The sequence below is a fragment of the Phaseolus vulgaris genome, chromosome 2 (assembly GCF_051622355.1).
Source record: "Phaseolus vulgaris cultivar YP4 chromosome 2, ASM5162235v1, whole genome shotgun sequence".
Classification (NCBI taxonomy): domain Eukaryota; kingdom Viridiplantae; phylum Streptophyta; class Magnoliopsida; order Fabales; family Fabaceae; genus Phaseolus; species Phaseolus vulgaris.
Genome location: NC_143499.1, coordinates 2,592,977 through 2,612,622, shown reverse-complemented (window position 1 = coordinate 2,612,622; position 19,646 = coordinate 2,592,977). Strand labels below are relative to the sequence as shown.

The following is a 19,646-nucleotide window of genomic DNA, read 5'->3' as shown; positions in this document are numbered from 1 at the left end:
TACAATCTTCTTCACCAACAGTGTCACTCCTTGACCTTCTGTACGTCATCACCATATATGGCACCCCTGTGACTTTGAATTGCTGGAGTAGCTTATTGCATCAACACCATATTGAGAAATCCTCACATCCACATATGTTGATCACCTACCACATGAAATTTGTTGTTCTCTGTCAACTTCTTTCCATTATTTAAAACAAAAATGATAAAAGTGATCAAACCATATACAATATAATGAACTAAGCTCCTTAGAAGCTTTAGTTTTGCCTCTTTGCAACTGTGCCTTGAAAAGAAGTGGTGGAACATAAACTAAGCTATGGCGTTGAAATATCAAACCAGCTTTGCACTTTTGCTTTTGCTTGTCATTATGAGGTTTCAAGGAAATGTTGCTGCTGAGAATGGTAAGTTAGCAGCTTCTTTCATCTTTGGGGACTCGCTGGCAGATGCAGGAAACAACAACTATCTTTCAACTCTTTCCAAGGCAAACGTTCCCCCCAATGGAATTGATTTCAAGGCCTCTGGAGGAAACCCAACTGGGCGTTTCACCAATGGAAGAACCATTGGTGATATTGTAGGTAAAATCTTATTTTCTGTCACAAATGCTGCTGTAACCTTTTCTTTTATTTACCATTTGATTTCTATCTTTTTATTGGCTTTTTAACCTTCTTAGGAGAGGAATTGGGACAAGCAAATTATGCTGTTCCATATTTGGCACCAAACACAACTGGGAAAACCATACTCAATGGAGTGAACTATGCTTCAGGAGGAGGAGGGATTCTAAATGCTACAGGAAGCTTATTTGTCAGTATTTTTTAACTCTGCTGTTTATGTGATTGGTATGTGACTATTCCATCTTACGTTGCATGAATTTGTTTTCTCAGACCAATAGGCTCGGAATGGATATTCAAATTGATTACTTCAACATAACAAGAAAACAGATTAACAAGTTGCTTGGCGAATCGGAGGCGAGAGATTACGTAATGAAGAAATCCTTGTTCTCCGTCATTGTTGGGTCCAACGATTTCTTAAACAACTATCTTCTTCCTTTGGTTTCCACTGGAGTTAGAGTTTCTCAAAACCCAGATGCTTTTGTGGATGACATGATTAATCATTTCAGGATCCAACTTTACGTAAACACCTCAATCTAAAATTAACTTATTGAACTTTTATCTCTTTGAAACACGTGAAAGTTAATATGATTTTATGATGGTATGCTAGAGACTTTACCAACTGGATGCTCGGAAGTTTGTCATCAGCAACGTTGGGCCAATAGGATGCATACCTTACCAGAGGATTTTAAACGAGCTTGATGATGAAGATTGTGTGGATTTGGCTAATAACCTTGCAACCCAGTACAATGCTCGATTGAAGGATTTGGTTGGTGAGCTAAATGGCAACCTCCCCGGAGCTACCTTCGTCCTCGCCAATGTCTACGATTTAGTGTCGGAACTGATTGTAAATTATAAAAAATATGGTAATAATTTAGTGTTGAAAGCATTTTACACAAGAGATCAATTACTATATATGCATGCATGTTTATGATATTTTTTTGCAGGATTTACGACAGCAAGTAGAGGTTGCTGCGGCATTGGAAGTGGGGGTCAGGTTGCAGGGATAATCCCTTGTGTACCAACATCTAGCTTGTGTTCAGATAGGGAAAAACATGTTTTCTGGGATCAGTATCACCCAAGTGAAGCAGCCAACGTAATACTTGCCAAACAGCTTATTAATGGAGGCAAGAGATTCATATCTCCGATCAATCTTAGACAACTTATGGATCTTTGATCATACACTAATTCATTTTCTTGCCTTAGTCAGGATTTTCTTTGATTCCCTTATGTATTGGTCATTTCTTATTGTAGCACAATTCCTAATCAAACATGATCTAGTTTGTTTCCTTAATTAAATAATTGATGTGTGGTTCCGAAGAAAGAGTTGGTCATTGGTCTTTGACTGTTTAAGTTAGACAATCAAATATGTATGAATTTTGTCCCATGGCCTGTTTATATATAAGTTTGATTTTGTTATTTGACTTTATTAAGCAGTGCCCAAAGAAAGAAACTACACGTTTCAAGTGCTTAAAGATGGTTTCATTTTCTTGTGGGTTGATAGAGACGGTTTAGTGACAGAAATTACAGACACGAGAAAGCAATTTTGTTCAACAACTTCTTCTTGTAGTTTGAACTTTTTTTAAACAATAACTTTAAATATACTTTTTTTTTTTTGGGTGCTCATATTTTCATATCAGAGTAATAAACATATCCTCCATAACAAGTAAATTAATATTTTAATTATATTTAATTTATTTTTTAATTTAAAATATTATTATATTATTGGTTTGTCAAGTATGTTACTTTTTATTATGTTAACAAAATCTTTTTCTTTTTGTTTGCATAATATGAGTCCATTTTTTTCATTTTTATAAAATTTGATGATACAATTTTTAATTTTAATAAGTAATTGAATTTAATTTTAATCTCTATAAAATGTTTTCAAAGTTTAAATTACTGTTTTTATTTTTAGTGTCAGTAGTATTAAAGATCAAAATAAAATTTAATTTTTTAAATAACAAAAAAAAAATTATTTTTTTACTACTTAGATGTTGATCAAATTCAAATAGACATTTTTTAAACTCTACTTGTTAGTAATACCGTGGAAATAGAAAAGGAGAATTAAATATACAGTCAAGTGATTGATCCAACCCCATTTGATATCAATAAAATGTTAAAAAAATCGAGGGTTTAAAAAATACATGACAAAATGAAGAGTACTAGGGTAACTATTTTTAGTTTTGTTTTAGTTTGTATGAATTAAGTTTTGTGCTTACATGTGGATTATATTTTTAAGAATAGAAAAGTTATAGTAATGCTTGAGATCATAAGAAAATAAATAGATTTGGAGAGATTTAAAATGTTTATGAAATTTTGATAATCCTAAATTAGATACCAATGGATTGTTTTGTTTTGATGTTTTAAATTTTTTGATTGGTAATTAAAATCAAATCAAATTCTTAAATGTTTATGACTAAACCATAAAACTTGATGCTGAAATATGAGATTCATATTGAATTATCTTATACATATAAAAAGTAATTAAAATTCAATAACTTAAATTTGTTATTTAAATCAAATATTTATAAACTAAATAATTCAAATATTATTAATTAATGTAATGCCTTTGAATATAGGGAAATGATTCATCAATATTACCCAAGTTTAACAAAATTAATGTTTCAATCATGTGATTAAAAAATTAAGTTAAAACATAATTATATATATAATATAATATAATATTATATTACATTATATTATATTACGTTATTACATTATATTATATATTATATTATATTATCTCAAACACAATTAATCTAGTCTAATCCAACATACACAAATTATATGATTGGATAGATGTAATTAATTTTTAAATGCATTTATTTTATACCTTCTAACTTACATAATTCAGCAACTTTTTTATGTAAAAAATAATAACTTTCAATTATACAATATAATTTCATTTTTAATTTTATTCATGACAGACAAGATAAGGACGATGACAAGAGAGTGAAAAAAAGCAAGGAGGACTATTTAGGACAATTTAATCTCTTAACCACCCCACAAGGTAGACATGGAGATATGGGGGTGCAGAAAGAAATGCCCAATCAAACCGATTGGTATGAGGTGTGTTGTGGAGAGTGTTGTGAGACTTGAGAAAGATTCTGATTCTCTTCACTAAACCCCTCTCTACACAACTTAGTTCAATTCAATTCAATTCAAGCCGTGTGTGAATATGAAATTGAAACTTCCGCAAGAAAAACTCAATTAAAATTCCCCCCAAATTCCTGTGCATGTGTCGTCGCCTAGGGTTTAGGGAGGAGTTTTCTTCAGTCCGATAATAACACTCACAACACAACAATGTCATTTTCGTTGTTCGCCACGCCGCAGCAGCAACAACAACCGCAACCGCAGCAATCTCCTTTTCAACCCCAACAAACTAGTTTGTTCCTTCCGCAGTCGCAGCAGCAGCAGTTTCAACCACAACAACAGCAGCAGCAGCCGCAGCAGGCGCAACAGCAGTTGTTTTTGTTCACTAACGATAGAACACCCGCTAGTTATAGTACAAATTGGGCGGATCTACATCCTGACTCCCAGAAGATTCTCCTTCAGATTGAGTATGCTTTAATTTCACCAATTTTCCTCAATGTTTCTGCAAAAATGAGAGAGAGAGAGGAAGGTTTTGTGTTCAGTGGTTACCATGTGGTTATTGTTGACTTTTAGTTGCTTAATTAACTGTTGTTATCTGTTACTTAGGGAGCGGATATTGGAGTATAGAGATGAAAGTCAGAGACTAGATCAGTGTAGTCGTCTTTATGATTCTTCCGTCTCCAACGATGGCTTTGAGCTTGACGCGGGCCATATTGTTCAGGTGCTCCCTTTATGCTTTTGTTGGTTATTATTTGTCTGTAATCTATTCCATTCTTGTTATGTAATACTTTTTTTTTTCAAGTAAAGTCTTGTTCCATCGGTAGTAGAACTTATGGTAAAATGACAGTCTCCTCCTTGCAAGAGAGAAAAAAAAGTGGATTGATGTTTCTAGTTGAGGCATATTTGATTTCATCTGACTGGTTTTGTTGTAGTTTATATTCTAGTAGTGATGAGCTGACAATTAATGGACTATCTGTTTTTACGAAAAGCAGGGCCTACTGCCACTGGTAATTTCTGTTACTATCCTATAGACAGAACTAACATTACCATCCTTGACTTCTATAAGAAATTTAAATTTTCATTGTTTGTTGTTTGCAAAGTAAGGTGGGAAAGAAATTTATTTGACAGTCGCAACATTAAGTGAAAAGAAGTTGTGGCAAAATCAGTTGATTACGCTTGGATTATGTGGTTTGCTCTATTTTTCCATGAGAGCATGTTACATTGTTTGCAATGTAAAGTGGGAAAGAGGTTTATTTGTTAACAGTTGCAACATTAAGTGAAAATAAGTTGTAGCAAAATCAGTTGATTGTTGACACTTGGATTATGTGGTTTGCTTTATTTTTCCATGAGAGCATGTCACATTGTGACCTCAAAAGCACCAGATCTGGGAGTTTTTCATGTATTCTGTTTGTCACATATAGGTAGTGAATGTTTTAGGTATTTTAACCTTTATAAATGGGTTATTTTAAATTGTAGGTAAGTCAAGTCTTGTTGCAGTTGCAATTTTTGTAGGAACATGCTAACCTATTTTTAGAAATGTTAAAGCATGCTGCATGCTTCTTATGATGTGTGTTAAAGTTAATTTTAAATCCATTTTTCCATTCCTATCTGCTTTTCATGTATGGTTAGTCAACTTTCTTCTATGAACTAAGAATTATCACTAATGCTGACATGGTCAACTGGTCCCTTCTCTCACAAGATTGTGCTTATTGCTTAATGTAATCTATTCATGAAACAAATTTTTTTTTCTTCCTTGTGATGTTTGATAGGAACTTGGTGGAATTAGCACTGGTATGGAACGACAGAAAACTTTGCTACAGGAACTGATGTCCAATGTTAAGGATATGCTACGCAACACAGAGGTTGCTGTTCGTTCCTTTATGATACTACGCCCCAGGTTCCATCATCCCAGTGGGGGTTCATCAAGTGCCACTGCCCCATCACAGACTCCTGGAGTGACTATGGCACCTGGCTCGAGCGGCCAACCTATAAATGCATCCATAGTGCCTGTTTTTGACTTCTACAGTGGTCTTCCAAAGAAACCATCTCCTTTTTTACAGCAAACAATTTTAAGATTTGAGAAGTATCTTGGCGAGTGCCATCAGTGGATTGAAGAGTTGGAGCAGCTGCTTCTCTTGGACTCTGAGAGAAATGCTTCCAGTAACGGATCCTCATTATTGCAATCTCTTCCCAAGGTCATGACAAATGTGCATGACTTTTTTGTTCATGTGGCTGCGAAGGTAGATCGATTGCTCTTTTAACTAATATCACAACTATGAGTATATGCACTTTGTAACCCTATGAAGTAAAATTTACTTATTCATAAAAATACGACTTCCAAAATTTAATGATGGTAGAACTCTTATTTTTTATCACATGTCCTTCATTTTTTATCATATTGTAATCTGTGTATGTGTAGTTGGTTCATGTTAAATTGAGATCTCTTGTTAAAACTGAGTCTATTGTATAGGTCATTCACTTCGTCCATATTTATGCTTCTCTGGTACTTCAAAATTGTTATCATTTTCTGTATTTCATATGGAAATACTATACATAGTACCATGCTCTATTTTTTCTGCTTATTGTAATGAATGAAGGCCGAAATCTTTTGTATTAGTGATGATGACAAAATGTACAGTTGACATTTTTGCTAAAATGGTTCTCATGCATATATAAAACCATTCCCTTTAACGTTACCAATTCTTATTTATAGCAACAATAACCAGTTTTTAAATAATGTCTATTCAGGTGGAGAGCATTCATCAGTACATTGAATCTATGAAATCATCATACCTAGCTGATCAGCGTCGCCGGGGGGAGGTGAATGACCCATTTTTGGAGGCAGATCGGCGAGAAACTGCAAGACAAGAAGCTGCCTCAAAAAGAGTTCATCCAACATTGCATTTACCTGCAAATCCACAGCCCTCAACTCAAGTTGCTGGATTGTTTTCCAGTTCAGGGACTCAAGCAGTATTGCCTGCCCCACAGACATCTGCAGCAACTTCATCTTTGTCATCAGGAAGTGGATTCTCTCTTTTTAGTACACCGGCTTCTGCTCCATCCTCTTCTATGTTGTCATCTCTGTTTACGACGCCAACTCCTGCTCCAGTACCTCAAACCTCACTTTTTGGTTCTGCAACATCTGTACCTGGCCCTGCATCAACTCCCTCTCTGTTTGGTAATACCACTCCATTGTTTAGTACGACCCCAGCTACAAATTCACTCTTTTCAACTCCATTTGGTTCAGGTACTGTTTTGGGTCATATTTCTTAATCATAGTCATCCTACTTTCAAGTATTAATAGACATAGACTAGATAGGTGTTTTAGATAGACCAATGTTTTGGTAATCATAATTTCAAAGTTTAGGGCTGATGTTGGACCACTTAACACATAGGGTTTATTGGGAGAATTAAAGAAATGATGGTAAAGGGTGAGGTTTAAGATTTTAAATTTCAACTGAGGTTAACCAGAGTCAAGGTGATGTAAAGAAAAAGTGCATTACATATGTGAAATATATAAATAAAACCATGGAAAAATTGTTGAAATATATTTTCTAATATAATTAAATCAGTTTCTCACATTCGATAAGTATTAACATGTTATACTAAATCTATATTTTTTTAACTCAGATTAGTTCCACATCAATTTTGTAAGAGTAGAAGTAAAGCATTTTAATTTTTGTCCTACATTGCTCATCAAATTAGTAAAGAATGGAATAGGTGAGACTTGTCATTATTAATCAAAGCCAAACTTCTTGCATTGCAGTTTCCTGTTTGTCCTATGTTGGACTTGTTAATAGGAATATCGATTGTCGGTTGTAAATAAGGAACCAAATAATCAGTATAGTTAACAAGTTAAATTAGTTTTAATGCTAATTTTTCATTATTAAGAGAATTGAGTGAACCATGTAACCTTAATTGGTTCACATGAAGTGCTTATTCTGTATTGGTTCTGGCGCAAGTATTGGTTTTGGAAAATATGTTTATGGGTCGTTTGGACCGGTCCCTATTCCAGTTCTCTAGCTAATCTGTTTGGGTTTTGGAAATAGTCTTTTGTCCCCTAGGAATTTGGACATTCATTGTCAATTTCATATTTTTGGAGAATAGTAAAAGGAAATAAAGAATAGGGGAGGGGGTTTGGGGTTTAATTATCCTTAATTCTATTCTATATGAAATTTAACCATTTGCTCGGTTTTCTTACTCAGGCGCTGCAACAGGATCTGGGGCTAGCTTTGGACCTGGATCGGTAAAATAAATTTTATCCTTACTGGCACGTTTGTAGACTATTTCTGTTAATTATTTAAAACAATCCTAGTATGTCGTGTCTTGTCAATCTTAATAGAGTTAAGCATCGTGAATTGTGCTTTGTGTGATTGCATCTTCTGAATTTTCCTCTCTATGATGTTCTTGCAGAAAAATCCACGGGCGAAATCCAGAACTGCTCGACGCTGATAAATGTGATCTGAAAGCATAAACTTGATTGGAACCTTTCCTGCTGCCGAACAAATATGCTATGTTCTTGCTCCAAGCAATAGTTTTTTCCGAGTCTGTGATTGTTTGAATGTAGATGCCGCATTGAGGGCACTGGTACGTATCGTGGACATTCGGCCCTGTTTCAACCCATTGAGTTCTTCCATTAGTTACTGTTGACCCATTTTCTTTAACATTGTAGATTAATATAGGTTAGATGATTTTGAATGTTATATGTTGTAGCTTTGCTTTCTTCCTGGTTCCAGGTTGAGTTTGATACGTCCCTCGCTGTTGTAAAAGATATCAACTGCTTGGAAGATGTTTGGATACATTTTACTGATATATTATTGTAAACTTGGAGTAATTGGCCTTTAATTGAACTTAAAGCAACGAGACTTGTTCACTATTGGGGTTTACGGGGAAAGGAAGTTAGGTATAATTTTTCAGACAAAAAACACTAATCGGAGTTAGAGTAGGAGGAGCAGATGTCCTTAATAAAAACACTCTTCTCTTATAGACCTGTTTCACCCTTAATAAAAATAGAAATGGGATAGCGAAACCACACTACTGTTACCCATAAAAATCGTGATAAGGCTTTATTGGTACCTTTAGTATTTTTAAATTGTTAGTTTTTATTGATGTAATTTGTTGCTTTGTGCACTAAATCTTCAATAACAAAATTCGTTATTATTAAAATGAATTAAAAGGAGAAAAAAATGATAAGATTTGCTTTTTATTATTCAGTTAAAGGTCCAAGATAGCTAGGTTTTATACGCAGCGCAACAACGAAAATAAAATGGTCCTTCAGAATACTCTTTTTGAATGTGTAAAATCAAGTCATGCAGAGTATTAAACATTATCATCTCCCTTTCTACTCAACGAGTATGCTGACTTCATGATTCGCAATTATATGTTCCCAAACACAGAAATCTATTCCACTGGTTCGTTAGAACAAATCTTCTATTTTTTATTAAAAATAAAATGCAAATTAAATAGATCGAAAGGAAATGAATTACCTATCCCGATATCACTTTTATTTCATCTTTTTTGTACAGAAAAATAAATACACTACTACTTAAGTTATTTCTTTTATAACTTCTTTTGGCGAATGTTTGAAGGATACAAAGCAGCAACGATTTCTTGTATTATAAGATGATAACATAGTAACACTGCATAGTTTTGTATACATAAATATTCCAATAAATTCAATTTCATTATAAAAACTAGGTGGAAACAGAGGAGCGAACTCCATAGTTTTGTATACATAAATATTCCAATAAATTCAATTTCATTATAAAAACTAGGTGGAAACAGAGGAGCGAACGCTTGTATATCTATGTATTTATATTTATTATTATATATATATTTATATTTATTTAATGAAATATAGATTTATATATATATATATATATTCGTATTTTTTAAATATCATATATATATATATATGTTTTAAAAAAAAATTAAATTCTTACTAGATGTCTTTATGCGTATTATTTAAAAGAAATAAAATTGTTGTTAATGAATATCTTCATTAATTAAATTATAACAGTAATCAAATTGAATAAAATATATCATTCCTAATTTTTTTAATTTTAAAAATTTACAAATTTTATTTATTATTTTCTAATTTGTGTATTATCAAGATTAAAAAAAAATAGATTGTTAAGTATTATGATTTATTTGATTTTCATAAGAAAAATAAAAATTGAAATACAACATGAAATAAATTAAAAAGTAACAAAAATGCATAATGGTTTTTGCTACTGCTATGACTAATGTTCTTTAGATGCTTTATAATAGATGGAACACTTGTCTTAACTACTGTGAAAAAATCAGTTTTAGGATTTCATATTTTTCATAAAGAGAATACATGTGCCGATAAACTTACTAACTCAGACTTTATTCATTGGTATATAGACTTTCATCTAGTATTTTCTTAGAGTTCTTTATTAATAGATATAGATTAGGTATAGATTAACTATGTACCAATAAAACAAATCACTATAATTAATTTAAGATCAAATTTGTTCATTAGTTATTTGATCTCACTATTATCTCAAAAGTTTCTTTTGAAACTTGCTAAACATACTTTGAATATATTCTTACAGAGACAGTGATTATCCACATATCAGAAAATTATCTTTGTATTTTCATATACTTAAGTAACTATTTTATATATATTTTTATTATTTTAGGGTTACTTAGAAGACTTCGTAAAGGGTAATACTAGAAAAGGCACATCTATAACTTATTTTATAAATTCAGTCCCCTTTTTCTTAGCAGAAAAAAAAAACTAATCATGGCCCATTCAGTCCTGTGTAAATTTTGTTCATAGTATATTAGAAACAAAGCTTCTTAATATTTGACTGGATTCCCTTGGCTTGGCATAGATGCTAACTTTCATTGAAGACGATGATTAAATATAATCCTCCACATTGTGGCCAAGATATTTACAGTCAATTAAATGTTAATTTAATTATCAAGCATATTATTGTATCAGTGCCTTTAACAAATATTTTGATTTAGAGAAGAATATTATAAAACTTTCTGAATATAAAGAGAAGATGGAAAAATTACAATTCATTATCCTTGTCCACAGGGGTTCAATCATTATCTATTTCCTCTAACTGTATATACTTTATTTTCTTTGAATTACCGCTAGAGCATAAACTTAGTCTCTGTAACTTGTAGCGTGCATTTTATGTCTCTCTGTCATCATTTCCTGTTCTAATCATATTCCCTTTTAGCCTATGCAATTCAGCCTGCACCTCATCTGCCTTGGGGTGTGAATGATCTCCGGAAGAGAAAACATGAATGTCATTCTTGGCCTCAATCCAACTTAACCCTGGATCTTTCTCCAGCATCAATCCTCTCATATTTCTTCTTATTTCTGCAACTTTATCCCATCTACTTGCAGCAGCATAAAGATTAGAAAGCAAAACAAGCGTTGGACCATCTTCTGCTTTCAATCTCAAAACTTCATCTGCTGCATGAATTCCCACTTTAAAATTTTTATTTATAACACAAGCACTCAACAAAGTTCTCCATAGTTCTAGATTATCTTCAATATAAGGTGACTTGTTGATAATTTCTTCCGCCTCTTCCAGTAATGCTGCTCGACTCAGCAAAGTTACCATGCAAGAGTAGTGCTTAGGCCCAGGAATCAAACCAATGCGGTTCATATAATTCCAGAGAAATTTTCCTTGCTCAACCAACTTACGGTGGCTGCAACCAGACAATAAAGTCAAGAATGTCACTTGATCCGGAACCAGACCTTGTTTGAGAATCTCCTCAAAAAGTTTCAATGCCTCTTCGACCAGTCCATGATGACTATATCCACCAAGCATTGAGTTCCAACACTTCAAATCTGGGTCTGAAACTTGGGAAAATACGAAATATGCAGCTTCAAGGCTACCATTTTTTGCATACATATCAATTAGACTCCCACTAACAGACATTTCAACATCATAACCCACTTTAACAGCATAGCAATGAATTATTTCACCTTGTCTTAAAAGTGCAATGTCAGCACATGCACTAAAAACTCCACTGAGAACATAGTCATCAACCTCATGGGATTCATGAACCATTTCGGAAAAGCATCTAATTGCCCTAATTCCATCAGTCGTTTTAGAATAACCAGTGATCATTTCAGTCCAGAGAATAACATCCTTCACTGAGATTGAATGAAATACTTGCTGAGCAGCTTCACTTTCATGATTTTGGAAATACATAGACACTAGAGTGCTTCCTACAAATATGCTTCTCTCAAATCCCATTTTAATAACTTCAGCATGAAGAGATTTTCCATAACTGGAAGATGGGAATGCGCCAGTTGCAGATATAATGCTAGCATAGGTATAGTCATCCGGTTTAGGAAAACACATTTCTCGCAACTGAACAAACAAATTCATGGCCTTCTCTCCATCCTCATTCTCAGAATACCCAGCAATCATTGAATTCCAAGAAACTAAATCCGGGTATTCCATTCTCCTAAAAATCTTATAGGCCGTTCGCGTATTGCCAACGTTGCAGTACATGTCAACAAGGGCATTTTGTAGATGTAAATCCAGTGGCACATTCCTAACAATCACATGGGCATGAATCAATGTCCCAGAGCGATAATCCTTCAGATGACTACAGGCATTCAAAACCATACAATAAGTGTACTGGGTTGGGACAAAACCAACCCTCATCATTGCAATAAATAGCCAAAAACCTTCCTTGGTCTTATTATTCTTCAGATATCCCACAATGAGAGAATTCCAAGCAACATCATCTCTATCAACCATTTCCCCAAAAACCAAGTCAGCTGAACTCAAATCCCCGCAAGTCGAGTACATATTAAGCAAAGAAGTTTGGACACAAATATCATTCAAACCCAACTTGAAACCCTTGGCATGAAGCGATGATCCAAACCACCAATGCTGCAGCAAGGAAGATGCTTGCAGTAAGCTAGTAAAAGTCATGCTAGAGGGCATAAGGCCCTTAGTTTCCATCTGGATATACAGTCCAAGAGCAGAAATGGCATGGTTTGATGATGCTCGAGAGTAGGCGGCAAGAAGTGCATTGTAGGAAACAATAGTTCTGCGAGGCATTTTGTCGAACACGAGGTGAGAATCTGTGAGCGAACCACACCGTGCGTACATAGAGAGGATGTTGTTGTACACAAACGGAGATTGGGGGTTGAAGACAGTGGAAGTAGTTAATATGAGGGCGTGGAGCTGACGCGCCTCTCGCAGTGAGGTGGTGGTGGTGCATTTTTGAAGAAGAGACAGAGCATGACCCTCTGCTACACAAAAACATACTTTGTTCATGTAACTGTTGCATGCGTATGTCTTAGCCAAACCACAAACAATTAGTATTTCCGTTTCTCTACTGGTGACAGGTAGGGTCGCCTGCATAGGTCCGTCCACACTTGGGTCCACAAAAAGTGGGTTGGGTTGATCCGTCCGCATAAAATTTGTGGACTGATTTTTCTAACCCGTCTTGTCCGCGGGCTTGCGGGCCAGCCTGCATAAGACATATTTATTAAAAAAATAATTTTTTAAATACAAATTTTGAATTTTTTTTATTTAAATGCATTAGGTAAATGGTCTCATAATATTATTTTCATGAAACATGCGTAATAAGATGTTATTAAAAATTTCGAAATGCAAAATATGAAGTTACGTGAAGAAAATATGGAGGTGTAGAAAAAAAATTTATACATTTTAAAGTTATGCGGGCCAACCCGCTCCGCTCCGCACTTGACCCGCGCGGACTGCAGATTATACGGGACGGACCTAAGCCGGCTAGCGGGTTCAAATAAACAACCCATCCCACATTTTTTTTAGCGGGCTGCAGACCGGCACACACAGCCGCCCACTTTGCCACCCTAGTGGTCAATGTTTATTTTATATATCTAAATTTTATAATAAATAAATGCTTCTAAATATATAAAGTGTATTGTATTATCAAGCGTGATGTGCATAGAGTCTCAGTCCATTTTAACTAGTCTATTATTTTCTAATTTTTTTCAAATTGATTCTACAATTTTTTTATTTTTAAGTCAACAATCAGAGTTATTTATCTAAAATCAAAAGGTTCAAAATTATTTCAGCTAAAAATAGACCAAAATTATTGTATTATATTATACTCTATTACAGGGTATTAACCAGCCATGCTAATAAACACAAATGATCAAAATCTCAGCCAAAGAAAAAAAGTCTAAAATTAATTTCTCTTTATATATAGCATTAATCATAGCACACTGTTTTTTATTTAGAGAAAACAGTATATTCCACAAAGTAAAAACAGGTACACATACAAAAGATAATTTTATTCATAAAGAAATAAAACACAATATTGTTTTGATTTTATGAAATTGATTATGGATAAGCATAAAAATATAATTTTATGGACGAAAGTCTGCAATGAGAGTGAAGGACCATAACAAGATTAGAATTAAGTGCGGTTAATTATCAGCAATCTCTAGGAGAGTTGAACACAGATCCTTGGTTTTGCTAAGCATAGGCATGTGATCTGCTCCATTGATCTCCCTCACAATACCAATTCCAGCATTTTGGATCATCCATTGTTGATACTCTTTTGGAATTGTCAAGTCCTCACTGCAGACAATATAGGCACATGAAGCAGACCCATAACCCTCTTTGGAGAAATTCTGTGCCTCAGAAAGTTCTTCAAGAAACAGTGACCCTTTTCTTACCAGAGTCTTGGCCAATTCCAGATCCTGCAAAATCCAAGCCAAAGAAAAAACATTTTAAAATTCAATTGCTTTGGGTGTGGTGCAATGCAATGCAACCAACCATTTGTATTGTGACTCTATCTGTGACTACCTCAGTGGAGCAGAATTGATACACCGCAGTGGACAGAAACTTGGTACCAAAAAGCGTCGTCGTTTTGCTTCCATTTTTCGAGACCTCGCAGTCCATCCATTCACTAATTGGGTATCTATCACAGAACTGTCCATATCAACAACAAGGTTAATTAATTACTAGTCAACAACTCATATATGGCATATGTACTCACTCAAGTCTAATGACATTTAGGATATAATAAATACTTAATAAAGAAGTAGTTCTAACTGACATTAAATGAGTCAAAGACACACTTTAAGATATACATTTATGATATCATGAGGTCACTACACACGTTTTGAGGACCACTACACATCTCTGGATGAACTGATTACCTAACCCACGTAAGTGGGGGCCAAGTCAACCTATAAATAAGATTTTGAAGGAAAAAAAATGTACGTTTTTCATATTCTAAGATAACAGACCAAAATACTAACACTGACTTAAGCGTCAGAGTGCAATCGCAGGTACCCAACCCAACCCATAGAGCACATACAGCGAAAGATTACCAATAGCAGGTACCAGTGAACAAACATTACCAAGATCCATCGTCCTAGATTAATTAAAAAAATACTATAAACGGCATATAATGAATATGAAATCAAATTTGAGCAATATTGTGACGAGGAGCAAGGGAAACTAAACTAATATCGTTATTATTTAGTTTTTAATAAAAGCATACCTGTTCTAAGACATAGGAGGGTTTGTGGTGGGTATCAGGAACAAAAGCTGCGAGAAAAACTGCGAAAGATATTTTTTCTGGAAATTTGTCCATTGCAAGGGCTATGGTCATCCCTCCAAAGCTATGTCCCACCAGGACGATTGTTTCCGTAGGAGCAAGAGACGCCAAAAGATCCAATAAAGGTTTGGAATAGTGAGAAAAAGTGTGGATGTCTTCTATTTTCTCTGGTTTGATGCCTGAAGCTGCAAGGTCAAGGACTGTGACTTTGTGGCCAGCTGATTCTAAAACTGGCTTCAGCTTGTACCAGCACCAGCCACCATGGCCAAGACCATGCACCAAGACAAAGCGCTTTTGCTTCCTCTCATTCTCACTCATTCTGCCTTTCATTCTCCACTGCTTTGCTCGCTCTTCACCTGTAATGTATGTTTCTATCTATCTATATTAGGGGTGGGCAAAAAAACTCCAAGTTGGACAAACTCTTCTATTTTTTTTACTGATGTAATTGATGGAGATTCTACATCGACTCTTCCATTTTTTTACTGATATAATTGATGGAGATCCCACATCGACTAGAGATGAAGACAATTCATTGTATATAAGTGAGTACAAACTTCAACCCTATGAGTCGGTTTTATGGAGCTGAGTTAGACTTAAAGTCTACTTCGTAACATGGTATCAAAATCATTTGATCTTATCCTAGCGAGTGTTTGTTAAGTTTATCAGCACCATCCATAATATGTTATCCTATGCACCATATTCATTTATCTAAATATAATTTTTTATTTTCATCCACATTCTATGAATTTTCCACATCAAAATTTTATTTCACTTTAACAGACTTTAAAAATAAAAAAAATACAGATTTCCAATTTTGTCAGTACACTGATCAAACTTTATTTCTTTTTATTGACTCACCAATCACCTATGGCATTCTTATGCACGAGTATGACTTTTTGTTAACAAATAAGATGTTTATAGGAATATCATACTAAGTCTTAAAGTTTCTCACTTCTTTTCACCTTCATATACTTCTCCATTCTTCTTCCTTTTTCATTTATACTTTATTATCCTCGTTTTTTAATTCTTAGAATAATTTATTTTTATTATTGTTATATGTTTCAGAAACGGTTAATAGTGTATGGAACACAATCTGGGTCGGAGTGGTTAGAGAAATATGGAGGAATAACTTAATTTTCAAAAGAGGAGTGGCGGATGCGTGCGAAGTATTTTCTTTGGTGCAAGTAAGAGTTTGGTATTGGGTCTCTTTAAATTTTAGATCAGCCTCGTTTTCTTTTTCCGATTGGTGTTTAGAACCTTTGTTGTGCATGAGGTTAATTACTTAAGTGTGTTAGATATAACTTGGGCAAGGTAAGTTTTTGTTAGTTTGAGAGGCTTTAGGTAGGAATCGGTAGTTGGGTACCGTGTATAAGGGTTGAACCACCCCTGAAGTGGTTCTTATTTATTTATTTATTTTTTATTGCCGATAAAAAAAAATTATTGTTATTTTCTTTTTTTAAAACTAGAATTCGTTCTATAAAAAAACTTAACTGTCACAAAATCAAATATTAAAATTCTAAAAAATTTGTTTGGATATTTTTACTTTTTATTTTTTTATTTAGTCTATTTTTTTTCTTCACAAACAATTTTTTTATTTTCTTCACTTAAATATTGCATAGATTTTCAGTTGTTTTCAGTTATACACATGGAAAAGACCATACTATGCAAGCAATACTATCATCAAGAAATTTTATCAAAAAATATATTGATATTTAGAGAATATTCTATACAGTAAGATTACACAAAAAGTGTTATAGTTTGAGCGTTGTGATAATGCTCAAGCATTAATGAACATTTGAGTAAGAGACAAAACCAACTTTGTCACATTTGGAGATAGTCTCTTAAACGATAATTGTTCGCTCAAATGAGAGAGATGTCGTCTTTTATAGAGTTATATTGCTCAAGTGACATACTGCCACTCAAACCAGACAATTATTCTAAGTTTAAGGAAGCAAGGTTACTCAAGTGAGATAAATTTACTCATATATGAAGGAGAAATGATATTTCAATTAACATGTAACGTTATGTAGTCATATATGTGTTTATATATGTTGAGTTGCACGTTTAATATGTTTATTGAAACATGCAACCAAGTAGTTTACCAAACAATATTTTTCTTTATCATCTTAAACTATCTTTATATTTATATGTATATCTATTTTTCTCAATCATTTATCCATTTTAATATAACTATATTACAATAATTACTCATCATAAATTCAAAACATCATTTAACTTATTTGTTTATATGAATTTTAATTATAATATAAAAGTATTTATTATAAATTATAATTATATGCATCTACAGTACATATGCTAAATGTTATTTTTTAAATACATCATATCAGATTTTTTTGTTTTGTTTTTGTTACTGTAATTCTTAATAGATATTCAACATTCACTGAAGACATTGTAATGGTGTGAAGTTGTATATGTATATAAGTAAGGTTCTCAACTAATCACACAGCTAGCGAATACAACTCTCGGATTTAGATAATACTAAAAGATACTAACAGTGCCTGTGAAAGGGTGGTTAGGATGGTGACTGTATGACTGCTATAGAGTCATCCTGCAGGCAGAAGAGGAATATTCAGAAGGATTTACAGGAAGAAGGGATTCAGAGGAAGAAGAATATCAGAAAGAATCATACCCAATTCATGACTGCCCCCTAGGTCATATCCTGTGAGCCTCTTATTGGTTGTACGTGTTCTGCTGCTTCTTCTGATGCCCTCAGTGTGTGTGCCCTCATCCACGTGTAAGCTTTTTCTAACTGTCTGGCCATTTACCAAAAACCCCTGCTCTTTGGTTCTCTTTCCTTTTCTGCCCTTTATGCCCGTAACAATACCCTCCCCATTGGAAGCAACCTTGTCCTCAAGGTTGAATGATGGAAAGGCTTCTTCAATGTTTGAGACATCTTCCCAAATCGCAGCATGTGGAGGAGTGTTTTGCCAATGGATTAGCACTTGAGGAATCTTCAATTGTCCTCTCAACAAGGTTCTTGATGCTAATACCTTCTGTGGTTGCAGTACTGGTCCTTGAGTCAGATTCTCGTTTTGGATAGGAATGTAAGGATCGGCATGCTGTCCTCGAAATTTTTTTAGCATAGAGGCATGGAAACTGAGTGAATCTTAGCTTCATCAGGTAGTTGGAGCCTATAGGCGACTGCACCAACCTTAGCTAGTATTGGAAATGGCCCAAAGTATTTCAATCCCAATTTCTGATTAAGTCTCTTAGCCACGGTTTGCTGCTTGTATGGTTGGAGCTTAACCAGGACTAAATCTCCCACTTGAAAATCAACTGATCTTCTTTTCTTGTCAGCATATTGTTTCATATAATTCTGAGCTCTGAATAAGCTAAGCTTCACTTGTTCTATTATCTTGTCGCGCTGCAATAGATGAGCTTGGACAGTAGGTGAATCATGCTCATCCAACTGGTATTTAATCAGTGTAGGTGGATTTCGTCCATAAAGTGCTTTATAAGGAGGCATGCCAATGCTGCTGTGGTGACTGGTATTATACCAATATTGAGCCCAAGGCAGCAGCTTAGACCATTGGCTCGGATTGTTGAAGGAAAAACACCTAAGATACATTTCTAAGGTTTTGTTCAGCACCTCGGTCTGGCCATCTGTTTGGGGATGATAAGCCGAGCTCATAGCCAAAGTAGTACCCTGTAATTTCCAAAGTTGTTTCCAGAAAGAGCTTATAAAAACCTTATCTCGGTCGGACACGATGGACTTTGGAACGCCATGCAATTTCACCACATTGTTGATAAAGGCACCAGCCACTTGTTTGCTGTTAAAATCAGACCTCATGGGAATGAAATGACCGAATTTGGATAACCTATCCACAATGACCATAATGGCAGTAAAACCTTTTGAAGGAGGAAGACCGATGATGAAATCCATAGCTATATCATCCCATACTTGGAGAGGAATAGGGAGAGGTTGTAAAAGCCCGGCAGGAAAAGCTGTTTCAGTTTTGGTTTGTTGACATATCTTACAGTTCCGTACGAACATTCGGATATCGTGATGCATATTCACCCAATAGAACTGAGAACATATTCTAGCAATTGTCTTGGCTCTACCAGCATGGCCTCCCACTAAGCTATTATGAAATTCGGTCATAATTTGCTGTTTTAATTCCTCATTATTAGGAATAACTGTTCGCTTGGAATGTCATGGTGAACAGCAAAGTGCTTTACTGTTTCTGGGTCCGATTCGAGTTTGGCCATGATGATTTGTAACTCAGGGTCCTCCTTTATCTTTGCTTGTATGGTGTGTAGCCATTGGTTGACCGGTGCAGATATAGCCATGGACATGCATCTGGACAATGCATCAGCGACCACATTTTCTTTTCCCGGCTTGTATTGAATTGTGAAA

At 34.4% G+C, this 19,646-nt stretch overlaps 4 protein-coding genes across 5 annotated transcripts; 2 read left to right on the top strand and 2 right to left on the bottom strand.

Annotated features, from left to right (window-relative positions):
* The first annotated feature begins 216 nt into the window (after positions 1-216).
* Positions 217-1,931, top strand: LOC137809581 (GDSL esterase/lipase At2g23540). Its single transcript, XM_068610695.2, has 5 exons — positions 217-574; positions 670-800; positions 881-1,129; positions 1,218-1,473; positions 1,555-1,931. The coding sequence occupies exons 1-5, from the start codon at positions 316-318 to the stop codon at positions 1,782-1,784; spliced, it is 1,125 nt and encodes a 374-aa protein (XP_068466796.1). The 5' UTR covers positions 217-315; the 3' UTR covers positions 1,785-1,931.
* A 1,681-nt stretch (positions 1,932-3,612) lies between these two features.
* On the top strand, positions 3,613-8,560 carry LOC137810150 (hydroxyproline-rich glycoprotein family protein). 2 transcript variants are annotated; one of them, XM_068611297.2, is made up of 6 exons: positions 3,613-4,167; positions 4,307-4,421; positions 5,470-5,940; positions 6,449-6,947; positions 7,906-7,946; positions 8,114-8,560. In XM_068611297.2, exons 1-6 carry the CDS (start codon positions 3,911-3,913, stop codon positions 8,150-8,152), a joined length of 1,422 nt encoding a protein of 473 aa, XP_068467398.2. In that variant the 5' UTR covers positions 3,613-3,910; the 3' UTR covers positions 8,153-8,560. The 2 variants fall into 2 exon arrangements, with proteins under 2 accessions (XP_068467398.2, XP_068467399.2); XM_068611298.2 differs by having other exon boundaries at positions 7,906-7,970.
* Positions 8,561-10,735: 2,175 nt separating this feature from the next.
* Positions 10,736-13,059, bottom strand: LOC150028933 (Pentatricopeptide repeat (PPR) superfamily protein). Its single transcript, XM_090298071.1, has one exon. It carries the CDS (start codon positions 12,985-12,987, stop codon positions 10,870-10,872), a length of 2,118 nt encoding a protein of 705 aa, XP_090154197.1. The 5' UTR covers positions 12,988-13,059; the 3' UTR covers positions 10,736-10,869.
* Positions 13,060-13,970: 911 nt separating this feature from the next.
* LOC137810149 (salicylic acid-binding protein 2-like) lies at positions 13,971-15,680 on the bottom strand. The gene is made up of 3 exons (XM_068611296.2): positions 15,212-15,680; positions 14,509-14,634; positions 13,971-14,402 (listed from the first exon to the last, which is right to left on the bottom strand). The coding sequence occupies exons 1-3, from the start codon at positions 15,596-15,598 to the stop codon at positions 14,127-14,129; spliced, it is 789 nt and encodes a 262-aa protein (XP_068467397.2). The 5' UTR covers positions 15,599-15,680; the 3' UTR covers positions 13,971-14,126.
* Positions 15,681-19,646: the final 3,966 nt, after the last annotated feature.

Bases quoted from the DNA above. Each gene is read 5' to 3' on its own strand.
- LOC137809581 (XM_068610695.2), top strand. From the start codon at position 316: ATGGCGTTGAAATATCAAACCAGCTTTGCACTTTTGCTTTTGCTTGTC. The intron at 1,130-1,217 runs GTAAACACCTCA...ATGGTATGCTAG, and splicing joins ATTTCAGGATCCAACTTTAC to AGACTTTACCAACTGGATGC. The intron at 1,474-1,554 runs GTAATAATTTAG...ATTTTTTTGCAG, and splicing joins TGTAAATTATAAAAAATATG to GATTTACGACAGCAAGTAGA.
- LOC137810149 (XM_068611296.2), bottom strand. From the start codon at position 15,598: ATGAAAGGCAGAATGAGTGAGAATGAGAGGAAGCAAAAGCGCTTTGTC. The intron at 14,635-15,211 runs GTATGCTTTTAT...TGATATGGACAG, and splicing joins CCTCCTATGTCTTAGAACAG to TTCTGTGATAGATACCCAAT. The intron at 14,403-14,508 runs GTAGTCACAGAT...TGGATTTTGCAG, and splicing joins ATCAATTCTGCTCCACTGAG to GATCTGGAATTGGCCAAGAC.
- LOC150028933 (XM_090298071.1), bottom strand. From the start codon at position 12,987: ATGAACAAAGTATGTTTTTGTGTAGCAGAGGGTCATGCTCTGTCTCTT.
- LOC137810150 (XM_068611297.2), top strand. From the start codon at position 3,911: ATGTCATTTTCGTTGTTCGCCACGCCGCAGCAGCAACAACAACCGCAA. The intron at 4,168-4,306 runs GTATGCTTTAAT...TCTGTTACTTAG, and splicing joins AAGATTCTCCTTCAGATTGA to GGAGCGGATATTGGAGTATA. The intron at 6,948-7,905 runs GTACTGTTTTGG...TTTCTTACTCAG, and splicing joins TTCAACTCCATTTGGTTCAG to GCGCTGCAACAGGATCTGGG.